We start from the raw sequence: 22,912 nt of genomic DNA, 5'->3' as shown, positions 1-22,912 counted from the left end.
CTCTGATTGGGGTCCATCCCTGAATCAATCTCTGTGGCCAGGATAGTGCTGGTGTTGATTGGCTTAGTTCTAGTCACACGTGCCAGCCCTGAGCAGGAACTAGTCAACTCCATGGGCTGAAAGAGGAGAGGAGATAGTCCATAGAGAATAATCAAGTTAAGGTCACCAGCAGGGTAAGGGGATGTTAAAGAACAAAAACTAGAAGTTCGGGCTTCCTTGCAGTCCGCTGGTTAAGAATTCCCCTTGGAATACAGGAAACACGGATTTGTTCCCTTGTCTGGGAAGATACCACGTGCTTTGGGACAGCTGGGCCCATGTGCCACAACTACCGAACCTGCACTCTAGAACCCACAGCTGCAAATGCTGAGCCGCCACGCAGCAACTAACTGCAACCTGCACGACTAGAGCCCGTGCTCTGCAACAAGAGCACCCACTGCAATGAGGAGCCCGCGCACCGCAACTAGAGAGTAGCCCCTGCTCTCTGCAACTAGAGAAAGCCCTCACACAGCAGTGAAGACCCAGAGCAGCCAAAAATAAACAAATAAATAAATATTTTTAAAAGAAAACAAAACTAAAGGCTCACAATGAAAGTGAAAGTATTAGTCACTCAATAGAGTCAGACTCTTTGCAGCCCCATGGACTGTAGCCTACCAGGCTCCTCCATCCTTGGGATTTTCCAGGCAAGAATACTGAAGCAGGTTGCCATTTCCTCCTCCAGGGGATCTTCCCGACCCAGGGATCAAATCTGGGTCTCCCAAATTGCAGGCAGATTCTTTACCGTCTGAGCCACCAAACAGGTTCAACCACCATTCAGTTAGTTCAACCGAATATTTTATGGACTGAAAGATATTACCTTTAGCTTATCTCTATTAAATTCAATGTTGTTAGAATCCTCTGGTAAATTATTTGGAATTTTATTCTATCAGGCAATGCATTCCTTGTTTCTCTCAGCTGTGTGTTACATAACAGTGTGATGAATGTGCCTTACAGATTTTATTGCACTCAGTGATGAGTACACATTTATGTATCACATTTATACATGTGATATAAACAGGTTATGAACACCATGTACCTCAGCCCACCATCATGACCTTCCTTTTGAACTGACATCTCCAGCATCTTCAGTATCAAGTCATACAACCTGACACCAGGCCCATCTTTATGCTTAAGTCTTGGCCCTGTTTCTTGTGTCCAGAGATATTATGAATGATCCTCACACGATGTCTGTGCTCCTGGGAGGGCTTCTAGTAGAGAGTGAATGTTGTATGCAATCTATGCATCCTTCATCTAGCCATCATCAGAAAGACCTTTTTCTTTACATCCCCCAGATTCCAAATATTCTTGAAACATGCACACTCTCAAGAAAAAGTGGTAACAGTAGTGGTAGCCGAGTATATACAGCATTTACAACACACTATGCCCTGTTCTAAGAGCATATAGGGTTAAATATTAACTCATTTATTCTTCACAGCAACCTTATAAGGTACATGGTTATTATCATCATCATCTCCATCTTGAAGACAAGGAAACTAAGACCCAGAGAGTGTAACTGGCCCAAATTTACACAGCTGGTTAGTACCAACCAGAAATTGAACCCCACTCTTGCAGCTCCAGAGTCCTTACACTTACACAGAAGTGGCACTTGCCTTCACATCTGTCACCACTCACTCCCAGGCTTCAGTCAAATGCACATGTGAGTTAGCTTTGAAAGCAGCTTCTACAGTAACAAACCTACCGTGGTTAGATTAGGGAACAGCTACTCACTTCACAAGGCAGTTTGTTGTCGCAAGTGAATCATTTTCAGTGACAAGTTTCTCCTGGAACAGGTCAGCTGGTTATAAAGTCATTAGTGACTTCCCAGAACTAATGGGACAAGGAAACTGAGCCAAAGGGTTAGGACCACTGCCAACTAAAGATCCATTAGAACTGTAAAGTGTCTCTAGCATAACGTCCACATTAGTAGAAAAACACAACTTTTCTTATACACGAATATTTTCCCTGAACCATGGCCACATGTGGGAGATATTAAGTAGGGGGCCTCGGCACAGCACTTCACAAGAGGTGTCCTCATAAACAAAATTTCTCTTCCAGCCCTTCCATTGCTCCCCTGGGGTCCCTTGACCCACAGTTCTCTTGTCACTTTTGGCGATACTATTAGTTGGTTCAAACATGCAAAAAGGTATAATCCAAGTGGCTAGGAAGGTTCCCAGGTGGCACTAGTGGTAAAGAACCTGCCTGCTAGCTCAGGGGATGCAAGAGATGAGGTTCAGTCCCTGAATCAAGAAGATCCTTTGGAGGATGAAGTGACAACCTACTCCAGTATTCTTGCCTGGAAAATTCCCTGGACAGGGGAGCCTGACGGGCTACAGTCCATGGGACCACAAAGAATGGGACACAACTCAGCAACTGAACACACATCAATTTCAAAGGAGTTGCATATAGCTCTGTTTCTGTTAATTAAAAATTTTTTATTGGAATACAGTTGCTTTACAATGTTGTGTAAGTTTCACAGCAAAGTGAATCAGCTATATGTATACATATATCCCCTCTTTTTTGGATTCCCTTCCCATTTAGGTCACCACAGAGCATTGAGCACAGTTCCCTGTGCTATACAGTAGGTTCTCATTAGTTATCCATTTTATGCATAGCATCAATAGTGTATGCATGTGAATCTCAATCTCCCCATGCATCCTCCACCCCCTTTCCCCACTGGTGTCTGGACATTTGTTCCCTATGTTTGTGTCATATAGCTCTGTTTCTTTTGAATTCACCGTGTCATGAAACCCCATATGGTTCAAATGAAGGGCTTTTGTGAAGGGACCGCATGCAGAGATGAGGCAGGATTGAAAGGACAATATTTGTTACCACAGGGAGCCCAGTGAGGTCTGGTTCTGGGGAAAGGACCCTCCTGCTGAAAGAGAGAAGCAGCTGCTACTAGACTCTGTACTAGAGGAAGGAAGGAAATGCCCCGTCTCTTTCTCCTCCTCTTCTCCTCACCACTCTTTTGCCATTGCCACCCATGGACACTGAGGGCCAGGAGGCCTGGGTGATGTGGTCAGTAACGTTAGCCTTCAGGATTCCGAGCAAGAGGAAAGGGTAGAGAGCCCATCTAAAGGGCAGAGAATAAGGAGCACATTATCTCCTTCAAAGGTGGGTAAACTGAGTCACTGAAAGGGAAAGTAACATATTTCAGATCAAAAAGGGAGACCCAGAACCAAGATAAACGCTGCACTTTCCAATCTGTTCTCACTGGTTTCAAGTAGTCTGAATGCTTGGAGAGAATCATTAAATCTCAGAGGACATTTACTCCCTCAAACTCCTTCCCAATATGTGATGATGTTACAAGGCAGCCCACCGGGGCCCACCTTTCTTCAGAAGTAGTGAAGTTGTGTGTGATCAGTATGACTCAGCCTTCTGCCTAGATTCACCAGAGAGATTTTCATGAATCACTTGTGTGGGTGACCCTCCGGGTGTTGTTACTCTTTCAGTGAATTCTCTCCACACACTAAGTTTGTCTCTGTTTGATTCATGAAGGTGATTCATCTGAAGAAGTTGACCTGACCATGGTTTATCAGGCAGCATCTAACGGAGATGTCAGTGCTCTGACTGCTGTGATTCGGGAAGACCCTTCCATCCTAGAATGCTGTGACAGTGAAGGTGAGCTATTTATGCATTTTGGATCCTGCAGAATGTCCTGATCTGTCCTTTCAGAAATGGCCTCCAGAGGTGAGCAATGTTAATAAAATAATATTTGAAAGACTACTTTGATACTGAAGGGTCAAGGAATTTTATTTAATGAGAGTCATGGACACAAATCTTCAAACTCTTTTATATCACCTCTTCTCATAAAGCTGTTCAGTTTGGGTTTGTTTTCAACTTCTTTGTATGAGTGACAAAAGTAGATAGGCAAAGTAGATGACCTTAGAAGAAGTGTATGAAAAGAAGAGGCTATTTTTGGCAGCAGTGGATGTTAGGGAAAGTGTGATTATTAAAGTCAGAGAGCAGGGACTTCTGCTTCTGGGAAGATGGGGCAGAAGTAGGACCTTTTTTTTTTTTAAATTCCTTCTGCTAAATACAACTAAAAATCCTGAATATTGTATATAGCATAAACATAAGAATACTCTGGAGGGTAGAGAGAAAATGACAGACTAGCTAGGACCTTGAGACCCAAGGAATGACATAGTGGTGAGTTTCCTGGGCTTCCTTTTTGCTCCGAATTTCCCAGACTTAGAACTGAAGAAGCTGACAATGTAGAAATGTCAATGGACAGAGAACAAAAAAGCCCCCAACAAAAGCCTGCTCTCTAGTCAAAGAACCAAGAAAGTGGTCACATAGCAAGACAATAAAATCTTTTAGACAATAATGAGTCTACTCCACCAAACAATCCCACCAAAACAACAACAACAACAAACCCCAACCCCAACCCCATTCATTCTAGCAAAGACCAAGCTGGGAGCCTGCACCTCCACCTTCACCTGGTAACGAAGTCCCCACATTGCCACCACTGAGGCAGTGTGAGGGGATTCCTTCTTCAGTTAGGACTCTCACCACCACCCAGTAATGAAGAGTCTTCTCCCTTAGATGTCAATGAAGGCTAAGGAAGGGACGTAGACTTCTAATCTTACCTGGCAGTACTGAGGTGGTGTTCCCCCTTCATTTCCCCTTTGGAGCAGTATTAGAAAAAAAAAACAGCTAAAATAGAGGATTTAAGCAAGACTTAGGCAACTCATAATGCAATACTCCAAATGTCCAAGTTTCAAAGAAAATCACTTGACATACCAAGTATCAATAAGACCTCAAACTGGAAAAAAAAAAAAAAAAAAACAATCAATAGATGCCAACAGTGAGATGAGAGATGTTAGAATTACCTAGCAAAGATTTTCAAGTAACCATGGAAAAATGCTTCAGTGAGCAATTACAAGTATGCTTCAAACAAACAAAAAGTAGAAAGGCTCAGCAAAGAAATAACAGATATAAAGAAGAATCAAATGGAAAATTTTTAAACTGAAAAATACAATAATTTCAATTAAAAACTCAATGACTAAGCTCAGCAGCAGAATGAGGAAGCAGAGTAAAGATCAATGAAATTGAAAAGAGAACAATAGCAATGAGACAATCTGAACAACTGAAAGAAAAAAAGGGTTAAAAAATGAAGATGAAGACTAAGAAAAAGAAGAAAGAGGAAGAGAAGAAAAACAAAAAGGAGGAGGAGGAGGAGAGGAGGGGGTGGCAGCCTCAAGGACTTATGGAACTATAACAAAGAATTTATCATTGGTTTCTCTATCCTAGTAGTTCTGGGAAGTAATTAATCATTTTTAACCAGTTGACTTGTCATAAGAGGAGCTTGGAATTCCCTTGTCATGACAATAAAATGTTTTGTAAAGTGTGTGGTTGCTCCCTAATTTATCCATGGTAGTTTCTTCATTCATTTGTTTTTTAAAGAAGAATTACTTGTACATCTGCTTTGGCGTTAGAAGTTTGAAATGAGAGAAAATAGAGAAAATCAGTGAACCAAGAAACTAATTCTTTGAAAAGGTCAATAAAGCTTATAAACCTCTACCAATAAGGACAAAAAAGAAAATGAAAGAGATCTAAGTTATGACTATCAGCAATGACCCTGCAGACATTTAAAGGATAATAGAAAATATAGCAAACAGCTCTACACACATAATTGACTATTTAGATGAAATGGAGCAATTCCTCAAAAAAGATAAATGACCACAGTTCACCCAATAGGACATTATTTGAATAGTTCTATAACTATAAAGGAACTCAAATTGTTAATTTTAAAATTCCCAGAAAAAGACATCATCAGGCCTAGATGATTTCACTGGGGACTTCGAGAAACTTTTAAATAAAATTAGTACCAACTCTACATAATCTCTTCCAGAAGAGGAGGAAACTTTTTTGAGTTATGATTATGAAACTGATATTACCCTCATATCAACATATGACCAAGATGATATAAAAAATAAACCTATAGACCAATACTCCACATGAATACAGATATAGACAGACATCCTTAGCAAAATATCAGCAAATAGGGACTTCTCTGATAGTCTAGTAGTTAAGACAACACTTTCAATGCAGGGGGCACAAGTTCAATCCCTGATTGGGAAACTAAGATTCTACATGCCGTGAGGTGCCGCCAAAAAAAAAAAAGTAAATAAAAAATTTTAAAAACCAGCAAACCGAATTCAGTAATATATAAAAAAGAATTATATATCCTGACCAAATGTGGCTTGTTCTAGGAATGGAAGTCCATTTCAACACTTGAAAATCGAGGCTTTCCTGGTGGCTCAGTAATAAGGAATCTGCCTGACAGTGCAGGAGACATGGGTTTGATCCCTGGTCTAAGAAGATCCCACATGCTGTGGAACAACTAACCCATGCACCACAACTATTGACTTTGTGCTCTTGAGCAGCAACAAGAGAAGCCACTGCAATGAGAAGCCAGTGCACTCCACCTAGAGAAGAGCCACCTCTTGCCACAACTGGAGAAGAGCCCACACAGCAATGAAGACCCAGCACAGTCAAAAATAAATAAACCTTTAAAAAAGAAACTTGAAAAATTAAGCAATGTATCATTTTAACCAGCTAAGAAGAAAACCCACATGAGCATATCAATTGATACAGAAAAAGCATTTGACAAAATTTAGCACACACTTATTATTAAAAACTCTCAGGAAGATAGGAGAGGAGGGGATCTTCCTCAATTTGATAGATAGTGTCTACAAAAAACCCTAACGCTAACATTTTACTTACTGGTGAAAGACTGAATGCTTTGCCCCTGAGATGGGCAACAAAGCAAAAAAGTTCATTCTTTCTCATATTCAACATAGTCCTGGGAGTTCTAGCCAGTGCAAAAAAGCAAGAAAAGAAATAAAAAGCATACATATTGAAAAAGAAAACTGTTCCTTTTTTTGCACAACTTGATTGTCTACATAGAAAAATCCTAAAAAAAAAACTATCAAAAACTCCAACTAATGAGTTGAGCAAGGTCCCAGAATACAAGATCAATATACAAAACCAAATTTATTTCTATTGATATATACTAGAAATGAACACATGGACATCAATATTAAAACCACAATACCAAGTAAAATCACTCAATAAAAACTATTCAGGTGTGAATAAAACAAAATACATTCAAGAATTACATACTCTAAACCATAAAATGCTAATGAAAGAAATCAAAGATCTAAAATAAATGGAGAGATCATGTTCATGGATTAGAAGATTCAATATAGTAAACATGAAATGCTCCCCAAATTCATATACAAGTTTAATGCAATTTCTATCAAACTCAAGTAAGATATATTTTGTGGATATAGACAAGATTATCTAAAATTTATATAGAAAGCAAAGAAACTAGGAGAGTTAAAGCAATTTTGAAAAAGAAGAATGAAGTAGGGGAGAATTCAGTTCAGTTGCTCAGTTGTGTCCCCATGGACTGCAGCGACCCCATGGACTGCAGAACGCCAGGCTTCCCTGTCTATCACCAACTCCTGGAGCTTACTCAGATTCATGTCTGTTGAGTCAATGATGCCATCCAAACACCTCATCTTCTGTCATCCCCTTCTCCTCCTGCCCTCAACCCAGCATCAGAGTCTTCTCAAATGAGTCAGTTCTTCCCATCAGTGGCCAAAGTACTGGAGTTTTAGCTTCAACATTAGTCCTTCCAATGAACACCCAGGACTGATCTCCTTGAGGATGAACTGGTTGGATCTCCTTGCAGTCCAAGGGACTCTCAAGAGTCTTCTCCAACACCACAGTTCAAAGGCATCAATTCTTCGGTGCTCAGCTTTCTTTATAGTCCAGCTCTCACATCCTACATGACTAATGGAAAAACCATGTCTTTGACTAGATGGAACTTTGTTGGAGAAGTAATGTCTCTGCTTTTCAATATGCTGTCCAGGTTGGTCATAACTTTCCTTCCAAGGAGCAAGCATCTTTTAATTTCATGGCTGCAGTGATTTTGTATCACTCAGTTCAGTTCAGTTCAGTCGCTCAGTCGTGTATGACTCTTTGCGACCCCATGAATCGCAGCACGCCAGGCCTCCCTGTCCATCACCAGCTCCTGGAGTTTACTCAAACTCATGTCCTTTGAGTCGGTGATGCCATCCAGCCATCTCATCCTCTGTCATCCCCTTCTCCTCCTACCCCCAATCCCTCCCGCATCAGGGTCTTTTCCAATGAGTCAACTCTTTGCATCAGGTGGCCAAAGTATTGGAGTTTCAGCTTCAGCATCAGTCCTTCCAATGAACACCCAGGACTGATCTCCTTGAGGATGGACTGGTTGGATGGCCTTGCAGTCCAAGGGACTCTCTCTCAGGAGTCTTCGCCAACACCACAGTTCAAAAGCATCAATTTTTCAGCACTCAGCTTTCTTCACAGTCCAACTCTCACATCCATACATGACCACTGGAAAAACCATAGCCTTGACCAGACAGACCTTTGTTGGCAAAGTAATGCCTCTGCTTTTTAATATGCTCTCTAGGTTGGTCATACCTTTCCTTCCAAGGAGTAAACGTCTTTTAGTTTCATGGCTGCAATCACCATCTGCAGTGATTTTAGAGCCCCCAAAAATAAAATCTGACACTGTTTCCACTGTTTCCCCATCTATTTCCCAGCTAATAACCTCCAATAAGTGTGTGCTGTACCTATCTGCCTAGTCAGCATTGCTTTCTAAAGATACTTCCAGATTCTGCGTTGTTCAAACCAACTTGGGCTTAACCCTGCCTGTTATGTCCCAAATTATACTGATTCCCAAGGCGGTAATATACAAACTTTATCATCTGCACAAAATGTTTTAATCAAGCAATTACAGCAAGATTACAAAAGATTTAATAGGGTCTAAAAATGGATAATTTATATTGGGCTGGCTAAAAAGTTCCTTCAGTTTTTAAGTAAAAACTCTTATGTATTTTCTGCTGACTAATTCCAGACACTTTTCATCTAGTGCTGTTTTCAGTTGGTCTATTTGAGAGCAATAGAAAGTGAAGGTGAAGTCACTCAGTCGTGTCCGACTCTTTGCAATCCCCGTGGACTGTAGCCTATCAAGCTCCTCAGTCTATGGAATTTTCCAGGCAAGAGTACTGGAGTGGGTTGCCATTTCCTTCTCCAGGGGATCTTCCCGACCCAGGGATCAAACCCAGATCTCCTGCATTTCAGGCGGACGCTTTACCATCTGAGCCACCAGGAAAGCCCTGGGAGCAATTGTTGGAATTAATTGTTTGGTTTTCCAGGAGCTCATTAATAGAAGGCGTCCTTCCTATCCCACCATATACATGTCACCTTCTTTGGATGAAGACTGGCCTGTGGTGTGGTTGGTGGTAGTTAATTTCACTTGCCCCACAATCTTTTATGTTCCCACATTATTGTACAGAATCCACTTGTCATTACCCATCACAATTTGTTTCAAAAACAAAATGTTTTAGTTACATTTAAGTAGTGAATCACATGCAGAAATATGGTCAAAGTGTTTTTTTTGCTTAACTTATGTGGAATCCAAACATCAAGGTGATTAACATAACCAAGCAGGTACAAATGGTTTTCCATACTTGATTTGGATATTTTGATATATCAGCTACCTTCTGTGTGGTATAATGTTGATCGTTCTCGGTTAATGTCTTGATTTGATCATTATCAGCTTCAACTGGTCTACCCCATTGTGGAACATTGTCCAGCAAGAAATCTCCAGCATGAAACTTCACAAAACACTTTTGACATGTTTAATCAGTCACAGCACTTTTCCCATACACTGCACAAATCTTTTTTTGAGTTTCAGTTGTGCTCTTATCTTTCTTGAAATAATAAAGCATGATATGCCAAAAATGTTGCTTTCTCCTTCCATCCAATATTAAAATAGCTACAAAAATTCACCAATTTTGATAATTTTTTTAAATGCATGCTGATGTGACAGCTATCACAGTACAACCAAACAAAATTGTTTAGAATGAAGTTAGAGACAAGTAAGCACTATGAGAGACAGCTTATGAAAAAAAAAACAAAAACACTTTTGGCCAACCTAATATAAATGCAGCAACAATCATCATCTCTCTTCAGCTCAACAGCTGAATTTGTGTTGAGGGTAGTTCATCTGCAAAGAACATAATAAATGAACAGGTAAATAAAGTCGACTCATAAATTTCACAAGTCAAACATTTTTAAAAGCTGTTGAAATGTCTCATTTCAGGATGCACACCCTTAATGCATGCGGTTTCTGGACGTCAAGTGGACACAGTGAAGCTGCTGTTGAAGATGGGAGCCAATATTAACACGCAGGACGCTTATGGCCGCACGAGTCTCTGTCTGGCAACCTATCTGGTACCAACTGTATTTGTGGCGCGTGTGAAGGAGTGGGGTGGACTAGATGTGTTGTTATGGGGCCCCCACTTGCAGAAGAGTGATCTTCGATTTGTGCAGCTGGTCAATAGAAATAGAAGTTCAGAAATATTGCCTTAATCATCTCCAACATTTATGTAATCACTTAGAATTGGTAGCATGGATTTAAGTCATTTTGGATCTTCCTAATAAGCCTCTAGGAGCTTCCCTGGTGGCTCAGTGGTAAAAAAATCCGCCTGCCAGTGCAGGAGATGCAGGTTCGATCCATAGGTAGGAAAGATCCCCTGGAGAAGCAAATGGCAACCCACTCCAGTATTCTTGCCTAAAGAATCCCATGGACAGAGGAGCCTGGCAGGTCCATGCGGCTGCAAAAGAGTCGGGCGTGACTAAGCCGCTAAGCAACAACAAACAACAAGCAAACAGAAATCACTGAAATCAAGCTACATTTCCTCTAAAATTCAAAATTTCACATTTCTTGGGCTAGATAGCCATTTAAGGGGCAGGGAGGAAGTTCTCTAGATGATGGTGAGCAGTGAGCTTAGCGAGGTGCCAGCATTGCATACAACTCTTTCTGGGAACGCATTCTAAGGGGTTGCATAGGAAAGTATGCCTGAATGACAGCAAAGCATTACCCTCGACTGTTGACACCACCTCTGTTTGGAAGCCCAAGGTAGGGCCCCTCACTGGCTCTTCTGAGGTTCCCTGGGAGCTGAGAATAGGTAGTGTCTTAGCCATTACACTCTGAAGCCCATCACTTTCTCTGGCAATGTTTGAATTAAAGTATTAAAGAGAAACTTGACAAAGAGAACATTCAGAAATTTTCTCAGTCACAAATTCAAACTCAATATACAGATAAACTTACCATAGAGGTGTAGTCCTAGGCAAATTTCTTCACCTCTTTACGCCTGCTTCCTCATTTGTAAAATGTAGTAAAAATAATACCCTAAGTTGGGCACAACTGAAGGAGAACCACATGCAGTCACCCAGCACATAGTAGTACAAAACATAGTTTTTTGGTTCTAAACAATGACTGTGAGATTCAGATGTAGTCCATAGTTTTCTGATTTCTTTTCTGAGGAAGAAAAAAAGAAAACCACATACATAGTTCCATGAAATGTTGCAAAATGATAAAAATGTTTCAAACCCTCCTCCATCAGAAGATTTGTTTTTCAAGAGCTATAAAACTTTGGCAACTCTACAATTTGGCAACTCTGAAATTTGTCCAGTATGCTTTTCTTTTGGTCTCCTGCTCATATTTTTCCTTTTAATCAGAGAACTTTTAATTTAAGCATCAGGAATTAAAACCAGATTTAATACCTTAGTAAACTATGACTCAAGACTGAAAACTGTTTGCGTCTACTTAACACTCAGATATTATTGGTCAGCTCTACAAAGTCATACTTAATCTTAGAACCTATGAATTTTACTGTGCTTTTGTTGAAAGTTTTTTTCCCTAGACTTTTCAGAAGTGAAAGTTCTTATCATTATCTTTCTTTCTCTTCCACACATTTAAGTAACATTTTTATTACTACCAGTACTACAAGGGAAAATATTCAGTAATCTTTCTCTTGTTACTGGGTAATCTTGACTCTTAACTATACAGGATAGAATAAAGCAGAGGAAAAAATAGAGTTTTATTATATTATTATTCATAATCATAACTGCATTTACTTATAAGTTTATTTATAATTAGGTGGGAAACCCAAGTGATTCTGGATGAATGTTGGAGGTATTCTCCTTGGCATGTGAGCCAAGCTCAGTTTTCAGCAGAGTTGGGTCAGTTACTTAAAGTATTAATGAACAGAAAGGAAGGACTAGCCTGCAATTATATTTTCCCTTTGAAATCAGAAAGACAGTGGAGAAATGACCCAGTTTTAAGTGCTAACCAAGGAGGAGTCAAGCTTCAGACATGGCAATATCAGGTCTCAATCTGGTGAATTTGTAGGCAACAGAGAGTTCACAGGAAGGGTCTTGGGGAATTCAGAGGTGGATAAACAACAATTGGGAAGACATAAGAGGGTGCTGGTGATAGATCCATATTCAGCAGCAGAAAGGGCAGTCAGTGGCTGGCAGGGTCCCAGCCATTGGAGTAGAGTTCAGTTTAGAATTCTAGGGATCAGAAAAGAGACTGATGAGAGTCACGAAGATGTTATCTTTGGGGTTGCTAGAAAGAGAACTTGGAAAAGGGGATGAAGGGCCATATTTCAGATATAGGTGAACTAAGGCATACAGTGGAGTTTGGGACCTAAGGACTTAGGGACTTCCGTGGCGGTCCAGTGGTTAAGAATCCTCCTTCCAAATCAGGGGACACAGATTCAATCCCTGGTGTGGGAAGATTCCACTTGCTGATGGGCAACTAAGCCCATGTTGAGTCCAAGCCCGCTGCTGAGTCCAAGCTCCACAACTGAAGCCCTCCAACTCTGAACCCCATGCTCCACAGCAAGAGAAGCCTGCACACTGGAACTAGAGAGTAGCCGCCACTTGCTGCAACTAGAGAAGCCCTTGTGCATCAAGAGACCCAGTGAAGCCAAAAATAAATAAATTAAATAAAATGATGACATAGGAGCCCAGCTTTGAAATTGGGCCATGGCATCCAGTTTTGGAATTAGCGTGATTTGGAGTTAAGCCCATAAGGGTCTAGAGTTGACTAATCATCCTCATCACTTGCCAACTTTGGCTCTGGAAACAGTATAAAAGGGGAATGAATCTCAGCGAGTGGCCCTAGAATTGGGGAGACAGAGGCAGAAGACTAGGATCTGTCTGCCCCTGACAGGAAAAGGTCCTCCAGAAAACTCAAGAATCCTCATCTCAAGACCTTCAGTCCTCTGCTGTCTGAATGGGAGGCATGGGCCTTAACCAACCACCTCAGGTCAAGTAGAATATGTTTTAAGCCAAACCAAAAGAAGAGAGGGAAAGAAAACTGGAGAAAGTTTGTTGGACTCTGGTACTATGTCATGCGGGATTGTGTTATATAACATTGCTTTTGCTCTTCCAGGGATGGCTGGAAGGCTGTGTGAGTCTACTCAGAAATGGTGCCAAGCACAATATCCCAGATAAAAACGGCCGTCTGCCACTGCACGCTGCCACCGCTGAGCCCGATGTGAGGTACGTCTCTAGCCAGGTTCACGCGACACTCAAATTGGGATGCACCCAAGTTGGATTAGAAGCTCACCTAATCCAACCCTTGTAGCAAATAAAAACAAATTTTATCCATTTCTTTGGTATTCACAGCACACAGGACCACATCTCAGTGAATCTAAATACCCTGCAATTATCTCAACTCTAATATCACTCTCAAATTGACTTCGATAAAATCCTTTTCTCCTAGCCTCTGATTTAATAAGAAATGCTTTGTGTCACCATCTGAATTTGTATATTCTTTCACTCAGTCAGTCAGTGATTAATTCAATAACTATTTATTGCATGCTTAGAATGCTTATTATGGACCAAGCATTGCTCTAGGCCCTAGATTTCCACATGAGCAAGACAGTGGCTCTGACTTCACAGATCTTACTTTCTAGTGAAGGAGTTAAGTGGCACACTAGCAAACAAATAAATAGTGTAATTTCAAGTAGTGATGAGGGTATGACAGAAACCAAACAAGGTAAAAGAGCATTACTGTCTGAACCCAGAGTCATGCCAACATTTAAGGGCGGTGTCGGCTACAAACTGGAACATGTCACTGGCACTTGCCATCTATCTCTGGGTATTTCCCAACTGGCACTAGTGATAAAGAATCCACCCGCCAATATAGGAGATGCAAAAGATGAGGGTTTGATCCCTGGGTCAGGAAGATCCCCTGGAGTAGGAAATGGCACCTCGCTTCAGTATTCTTGCCTGGAAAATTCCATGGACAGAGGAACCTGGTGGGCTACAGTCTATGGGGTCACAAAGAGTTGGACATGACTGAGCAACTCAGCACACATCTACCTCTATAAAGGTTAAATCATGTGCTGCTACAGCTGCTGATTTTAAAACCCCACCCCCACCCCTCTCACACCCACCCCTCACCTCCCCACAACCAGGAAAGGAGTTCAGGAGTTCAGAGCAGAAATGAGACATGTTGTGCCCAGGGGTAAACTGGCAGAACAGGTCTTCAGATGGTTAGATATTTTCAGGAGCCAATGTTACGAGCCCAGTTCTTGTATCTCCTCATATCTAGAAAAGCACTAAAATCCTCCATGGTGATGACTGCTCCTTGTGACTAGCAAAAGCTTCATGAGACTGGAAGAAACCTGGAAAAATGAGCACTTGATTGCATATATTCCCCCTTCCCCAAAATCTCATATATACGCTGACCTTCCCCCCTTCTTTTTTGGAGTAGTTTCTCAGAGCTGCTTGAGTTCTCCCAGCTGCAGTCCTCATTTTGCCCCCAAATAAAACTTAATTCACAACTCTCATGCTGTGCATTTTTTGTAAGTCAACAGCTGGAAGAAGGCAAAGACCCGGCAAAGACCCAGCAAAGGAGACTGAAAGGGCATGGGGTAAACAGTGGGTTAGCAGGAAAAGCAGGAGTGTGTGATGCTGGAGGCCATGCAAAGAAAGTCCTCAAATAGTTGGATGATTGAGAAGGTCACTTTCTTGTAAGATGATTGTGCAACAAAGGAAAAAGTTTTGCCCAGACAGTCCTCTGTACTAAGTGGCCTGGATCCCCAATCTTTCAAAAGCCCCTCCTAGCAGCTTGATAAGAGTTTCCCAGTATGGAATCAGCAACACTCCAGGCACTTCCTGAACCTTTGCTGACAGAGCAGACCTCTGACAGGAATTTGACGTCCCAGAGCTAGGCAGCAGGCCAGAACCTCAGGGGCTGCCTTTTGCTGCCTCCTCCTCCACACCTTGTGTCCAGAAGTAAACTGAAGCCTGTGGGGGTTGAGGAGACCAAGGCCCCTTCCAGGTTGAGAGGTGATAGGGTTTCTTCATTTCAGTCTGGTTTACACTAAAGTAAGAGGACTCGGGAAATTCCAGGACTATTCCCAACCAAGTCTTGCCTCTTATTATCATTGGATCATATCCAGCAATAATAGAAAACTTAGATTTACTCAAAGCCCAACAAAACAAGGAAGTTTAGAGAAGAAACAGCAAGCCCAGAGCTAACAATCTGTGGACATCATAAAAAGATGACTACCTTTTGATGAAAAAAGAATGACTTTTCTAGACAACCCACAAAAATATTTAGTCACAAAATCATACTGTTTTTCCAAGAGTGTGTGTGTTAACTGTGTCTGACTCTTTGTGACCTCACGGACTGTAGCCCGCCAGGCTCCTCTGTCAATGGGATTTTTCAGGCAAGAATACTGGATTGTGTAGCCATTCCCTTCTCCAGGGGATCTTTCCCAACCGGGGATCGAACCCCATGTCTCCTGCATTGCAAGCAGATTCTTTACCATCTGAGCCATCATTTTAAAGACTATTCTGCATCAATTTACTCCACTTAGGTGCTTTTTACCTACCTCACTCAGAGCAGTCATTTCAAAATCTATATAACTAATTCTGTAAAATGAACATCTGCTTTAGTTATGGTAATCATAGCTGTTGTAAGAAATAAAACCTAAGTCTTCAGTATTTTTTTTAATGTTTGGCAGTGCTGGGTCTCCATTATTGCACAAAAACTTTCTCTAGTTGAGGTGAGCAGCGACTACACTCTAGTTGCGATTCAGGGCTAGTTGTCATAGTGGCTCCTCTTGTTTCGGAGGATAGGCTCTAGGGTACAGGCTCAGTAGTTGTGGCTCATGGGCTTAGCTGCTCTGCGGTATGTGGAATGTTCCTGGACCAGAGATCGAACCCATGTCCCGTGCATTGGCAGGTGGATTCTTAACCGCTAGACCACCAGGGAAAGTGAAAGTGAAAGTGTTGCTGACTCACTGGTGTCCAATTCTTTGCGACCCCATGGACTGTAGCCCACCAGGTTCCTCTGTCCCTGGAACTCTCCAGGCAAGCATACTGGAGTGGGTTGCCATTTCCTACTCCAGGGGATCTTCCTGACCCAGGGATTGAACCTGGGTCTCCTACATCATAGGCAGATTCTTTACCATCTGAGCCACCATAGAAGCCTTACCCAGCATTTTAACATAGTATAAGTTTATTCCAACGTAGGTTTCGTGGACTGGGAGCAGGGGAGGTGGCTCCCCTCCACAGATGATTCAGAGATGCCAGCCTGTGGCTTCATTCTCTCCTAGGATCACAGAATCCTTTTTGTTCAGCCTGCAGATAGGGTAAGAGGAGAGTAGACAAGCCTCACTTAATTCTTTAAAAGCCTGTAAATGACACAGTTCACTTCCGCTCACATTCCATTAATAAGGATGAGTCGTTTGGCCATAAGAAGCGCTAGGGAACATAGTCCCTGACCAAGAAAGAATCCACATCCTGGCCATGACTCCAATCCAAGAAAGGGAGACACGAATTTTGGTGAGAATCTGGCTCTGCCATTAAACTATTGCACCTCATGGGTGAATCAAGCCTTTGCATCAAAATCCTCAATTTGGTCAATAGAGTAAGCTTATCATCTGAAATCACTGCAATAATATATTCAAAAACAATCTAAGCATACTTCCTCTTTTGTGGATTTATTAGGCTAGTTCTTATTATGCCTCTAGACTCTCTAGGACTTACATTACATCACTGTAACTGAGAGAACCCAGAGCTGTGGTTTCCCCTTCTCATGAAACTGTCCCAAATGACCCAGTCACCACCTTTGGAAGAGCTGAAGCCAGAAAAATAAAATTCTCTTTGTACTAATGATATCATTTTATTGTCCTAGATGGATAGTTTGCTGATTCTGGAAGATAAAATCTGCTTTAATTATGGTAATGCTAGCTGTTGTAACTAGTAGAACCCAAAGGGTAAGATTAAATGTTCCAAAACCCAAATTAGCATTTCTGATAAATGTTATCCAAAAATGAATTGGGTTAAACCTTAACAACTGTTGAGAGAAAAAATTATACACTGTAAGAGTTGTGAATTTTTTATTTGGGGCAAAATGAGGACTATAGCCCAGGAGATAGCATTTCAGATAGCTCTGAGAAACTACTGCAAAGAGGTTAGGGGAAGGTCAGTGTCTGTGTGATTTTGGTGAAGGGGGAGTACATACATTGACCATGTATTTTTGTAGAAAGTTACTGTGAGTCACGAGAAGCAGTTGTCACCATGAAAGATTTTAGTGCTTTTCTAGATATGAAGAGATGTAAGAATTGGGCTCATAAAGCCTTCTTCTGAAAATATCTAAATCCTTGAAGGCCTGTTCTGCCAGTTTTTTTCCCCAGAGCTCGGGGTGTCTCATTCCTGATCTCCACCCTGAACTCCTTTCAGGGGGTTAAGTCAGCAATCTCAGCAGTTTGGACTGAATCTTTGTAGAGATAGATGACAAGGGTCAACCTATAGTTTTGTACAACCCATATAGCAAATCAGCTGACTTTGTTACCTAGAGAACATTTCAAAACTAGCTTGACTGAAAGGATTTCTTATGGAATTACATTGCTTAAAACTAGATACTTTATCATTGTTTTATTGAGAAACCTTATGGCTGTGTCTGAGTTTGATAACATCTGCATTAAATGTTTCAAGGCAAAACTAACCGAGCCAAAGAACTTGGGCTTCAACTGCCCATTTATGTGTCTGCTTGAACTCAGAATCACTTTCTAAGAAAAAAATCTTAGTCTGCCTTACAGGCATCTTCTAATCCTAAAATCATAATGCAGAAGGGAGTGATCTTCCATTAAGTCATCTAAATCTGTTCAACTGTTTAATTTTCCTAAATGGACACAACTTTAGGCCAGCTTGTCTGACCATTAAAGCATAGTGGTCTATAGTTATAACAAGCATGATGATGACAAGCAGCATTAATTATTTATCATGTTCTGAGCAAAATTCTGAGCACTTTCTATGTGCTATCTCATCTAAACTTTACCACACCTCTATGTGATAGGTAATATTTCTATCCCCATTTTACAGAGAAAACTAAGGCATCAAGAAGATAACTAATTGCCTAGAGCATGTGTGAAGATAAGTAACCTGCCCAGGGGGTGTGCCATGCTCCTGGAGTCCACTGCTGTGGACCCTGTTGAATTCATTTTAATGGCCACATTTTGTCCTTAAGCTCTCAGTCTACCCCGAGAGGCCTTATGCGAAACAGTCTTATGGGACTTCCCTGGTAGTCCAGTAAATAAGACTCTGTTCTTCCAGTGCAGGAGACACAGGTTCAATCCTCGATCCAAGAAGTTCTGCACACCATGTAGTCAAAACAAAAAAAGAAACAGACTTACAGAACTCCTTACTGTCTGATTGTCAGGAAATATTTTGTTCATTACAGTGTCCAAAAACAATCTTTTCTGAAAAACCGCACAAGAAAAATTTCTACTAAAGGAGGAATTCCTGTGCTTCTTCTGATGAATTATTTTTACTATGTGGACACTGTGACTTATGATCAGGTTTCTCTCTTTATATATTTAGAAAACTCAAAACCCAATTTGTGTCTCACCTCTGGCATGCGCATAGGACCATAATTATGTGTTCTTTATCCTGCCCTCATTTTCTCTCTGCCTAGTTTCTTCTTGTGATCTTGTCTTACTATATGTATCTGAAAACCACCTAAAATCCTTTTTTTGGATGGAGGTAAAGGGTGGGCAAGAGTGCCAGCCCAGGCGTCAGACTGGCTGAGGATGAATCTGGCTCCATCTCTTACAGACACATTATATTGGGCAAGTAAACATATTAAGGTCCAGCTTTCTTTTTTAGAAAGTAGGAGTAATACAGTAGTTACCTCCTAGGTAAGAAGGCAGAAGTAAATGAGAAAATATGTGAGACCATCAACTGTTAGTGTTCACTGAGTGTTAGTGACAATGATGAGGGATAAGGGTGAGGATGTTGATGATGATGATAGTGAAGATAGAAATAAAAAGGTATAATTGATCAGCACTAAAGAATGAAACCCCGATACCACCACTTACCAGCCTTCACCCTGGCCTTTCCACCTTAGCACACACAGGTCCACAAAAAATACAACCACACAGGTACGTGTACACACAGTCCTGTACTCACTGACATGAGAACACATTTCCTGTGAAGTTCATCAGGGTATGAACATCACTCCTATTTGTTTTAACCTTGGGACATAGAGCATCGCAAGATTTTAGAACCCAATGAACATCAAACTCAAGCATTAGCTCCTCTGAAACTCCCTTCTCTACCTTTGTCAGTGGACATACATGTATATTTTTCCTCTAATCATAAGTATATGTGCTGGCCACATTGTGGACTTGTACTCAGGTACTCAGACTCCTTTTAAAATCTACTCACCCCTAGATTTCCAAACAGCACAGACTCCTTCCACTCGGTGCTTGCTGGAGACTATTTAGAGTGAAGTCTCAAACTGAAGCAGCTTGTAAACAAGCAAAGGGGACACTTCAATTAGCCCTTTGCCTCCAGAGAGGTTTTGGTTCTCTGATGAAAACAACTCGCAAGCAAACCAGCCAGTCAATGTGCAGCCCTGGCTAAGTGATAGCTCAGTGGGAATCTAAGCTCCTGCAGGGAGGAAGAGCCTAAAATTAAGCACACGAGGGCAAGTTGGATGGACAAAAGCAAAGGAGCACAAGTTTCCTCTCGTGAGTCCCCTTCCTGCTTTGGATACTCCACTTCTCAGCAGGTCTGGGTTTTCTCCCTTTCCGCTTCCCATGGCTCTTCTTGCTTCCTTGGCTAGGACATTCAGAGGGCGCGATGTGAAAGAGGGGGCATAATCATTAACAAATCTGCAAAGAGCATGCAGTTGTGTTTGTACAACGCTGTGCACGCTAGAGTTGGAAGGCAAGCAGCGATTTCCTCTGAAAGCAGTCACAGGGCTCTCTGAAAGTCATTTTCATCATCTCCATGGTTACCAGCAGATTTTTTTTTTTTTTTTTCCTGTCAAGTGCCGGCAGCTCTGCCTCTTTATTCTCTTGATTGCAGCTAGAGGGAGGAAGGAAATCATTTCTTTGATCCCGCTCTCTAGTTTCAAGATGATGCATCCTAATCTGCAGTGGATGTTTCATGGCAGCTTACTTCTACCGCTGGGCAGATTCAGGGACAGGAGAGCAGATGGCAGCTTTGGGGACCCTTTTCCCCAGTCATCCCCAGGCTGAACTAGCTCCAGGACTGTGAGCCTAAGGGGCCAGCAAAACAGAGAAGTTCCAGGAGACAAACCTCCCTTCTTTCCAGGATACTTCTAGCTGAGCTCTCCCTGGCCAACCAATCAGCTCATGGCAATCAGGGAACCCCAAGATATAAGGGTAGGACCTTTTTGTAGTAAGAAATCAATCATTATATAGAATTTATTATAGTATATAAAGTCCATTCTAAAAGCCTTATGGGCATTGACTCATTTACAGTTACAACAGATCTTTAGAAAAGAGGTGTTAACGTTTATTTTACAGGTAGGAAAATGTACGCACTGAGAGTTTCCTAATGAGTCCAAGGTCTGGCTGATTGGTGAGGGGGCAGAGGTTCTCACAGAGGCAGTCTGGCCCCAGCCTCTGTGCTCTCATCACCCCGACTCTGCCTGTCTGCTGGGACCTGGGCCTGCTGTCCTGACAGCTGGGAGGGGGTGGGCCTGATGGTGTGGCTGGAGATCTGAGAGATGGACAGAGTTTTAGCTAATGATAATAGATGGGCTTGAGGGTTATGGGATAAATACACCTGGGTCAGCTTAGCACATAACAGGAACGCTAAGAAAACAAAACTAAGAGGTCTGCAAGTCTACTGGTCATTAAGACAGATGTGGGACAGGTTTCTTGCAAACTGCCTCTGAAGCACAGAACAATATAGAAGCACCAGGCTGAAACCAGTCATCTGGGTTCTAGTCCAAGCTGGATAACCAAGGCAACGTGTGCTGGCCTTAGCAAGCAATGTAGTGCATCGGGTCATTTGTTCTCATAAAGTGGGAGAGAGAGAGAGAGAATACTCACCTGTAAATTTGTACCAGCTTTAAGATTGATGAGTTTTAGTGACTTAGGAATCAAATGGAGGCAAGCAGAATAGATTTGCATATATCACTCAGAGTCATGAAAGGGAAAACATGCAATAGGGATGACTAAGAAAGTTTAATGAAAGGCTATTTGAAATTAGAGCTTCCTTAGTGACTCAGATGATAAAGAATCTGCCTGCAATGCAGGAAACCCAAGTTTGATCCTTGGGTTGGGAAGATCCCTGGGAGAAGGGAATAGGTTACCCACTCCAGTATCCTTGCCTGGATAATTCCATGAACAGAGGAGCCTGGCGGGCTACAGTCCATGGGGTCACAAAGAGTTGGACACAACTGAGTGAGTAACACATCTGAAATCAACCAACAAGAGATGGTGACAATCTCCACCCCCACTCTCCTCCTAAGGCAGGAAAATGTTTCACCCGGGCTCACAAGAGGTGAGGAAGGAAGCTCTTATTGGAAACTGTGTTGTAGTTGCAGTTGGAGTGCAGGAGAAGGGCCACGGGGCAGGACCCCAGGCCTTTAGTAGAGGGAAAAAGTCACTGTCAGAAAGGGAAGTGGCTCCTCTCCTTCCTCCTGCAGGTTCTCCCACTGACCAAACCCAGTGGAAGCCAGAGGGCAGGGGACCTGGATGATGACATTGTTGGAGGTCAGCCTTCAAAGCAGGAATCTGCAGGGCAGAGGCTGGAGCTGAGAGGCAAACAGAAACATCTAGCATAGGGTTCACCCCGTGATCTTCAGAGGCTCACCCAGGATGAGAAGAGGTCTTGATCTCCCCACCTCCATTCCCATCTAGGTAGAGTTCGCTTTCCCCCCAGTGTGATCACGCTGCTCTGGAGTAGCCCCAGAAAAGCCTGTCTGACTGCAGATGATCTCAGTCTGCTCAGGGTCAGCCAAGGATAACCAGACTGGACACCACTGAGCCCCTGCTCCCTCCCACTCTCCTTAGCACTTACACCAGATGTGCCTTAGATATCAGACCATGGCCATCAATGAGACACAGAGAGAGAGAGAGAGAGAGAGAGAGGAAGGGAAGAGAGGAGAGAGCAGGCGAGGGGACGAGAAAGGAGGAGAGAGAAAAAGAAAAAGAAAGAGAGAAAGAAGAAAGATAGTCACCAGTTACCCTCCCCTCATAAAGAAGCTGTAAAGGAAAGCATAAAAAACAATGTTTAACCATAATGAAATTATTTTTGTAGCATCTTCCCACCTGATGGAAGAATTCTAGAATTCAGAAAGGATAAAATAAATGCGCCATTTTTAGTCATAACCATTGTTCCTTTAAAATCTGTATACTAGGAGCTTTACACCTGTCACACTATTTAACTCTCACCACCACCACCACTGTTATTATCCTTTTTACGAAGTGAGAACCAGAAGCTCAGAAAGGTCATACAGTGGTGAAGACAGATTTAAATCACAGCATTGTCCTGGCTCCCCCCACACAGTGATAAGACTAGATTTAACACAAGGAGCCCAGTCCGTTGCTCTGTGATGACCTAGGGGGATGGGTAGGGGGAGGGAAGGAGACTTAAAAGGGAGGGAATATATGTGTAATTATAGCTGATTTACATTGTTTTAGAGCAGAAACCAACACAACATTGTAAAAATTAAAGAAAA

General features: G+C 42.0%; 1 protein-coding gene and 1 long non-coding RNA gene across 6 annotated transcripts in view; one reads left to right on the top strand and one right to left on the bottom strand.

Moving 5' to 3' along the window:
- ANKRD55 (ankyrin repeat domain 55) overlaps positions 1–22,912 on the top strand; it is a 106,458-nt gene that overhangs the window by 27,893 nt on the left and 55,653 nt on the right. For all 5 annotated transcript variants that reach the window (XM_070476701.1, XM_070476697.1, XM_070476698.1 and 2 more), the window contains exons 3-5: positions 3,535–3,657; positions 10,199–10,329; positions 13,343–13,452. In XM_070476701.1, the coding sequence (XP_070332802.1) occupies positions 3,535–3,657; positions 10,199–10,329; positions 13,343–13,452 (364 nt within the window). The remainder of the gene's footprint in view (positions 1–3,534; positions 3,658–10,198; positions 10,330–13,342; positions 13,453–22,912) is intronic.
- On the bottom strand, positions 9,721–18,281 carry LOC139038263 (uncharacterized). The gene is made up of 3 exons (XR_011491221.1): positions 16,403–18,281; positions 11,210–11,419; positions 9,721–10,102 (listed from the first exon to the last, which is right to left on the bottom strand). It is a non-coding gene; the product is annotated as an uncharacterized lncRNA (long non-coding RNA).

This window comes from Odocoileus virginianus, chromosome 14 (assembly GCF_023699985.2).
Source record: "Odocoileus virginianus isolate 20LAN1187 ecotype Illinois chromosome 14, Ovbor_1.2, whole genome shotgun sequence".
Taxonomy (NCBI): Eukaryota; Metazoa; Chordata; class Mammalia; order Artiodactyla; family Cervidae; genus Odocoileus; species Odocoileus virginianus.
This window is presented reverse-complemented; position numbering and strand designations above follow the sequence as displayed.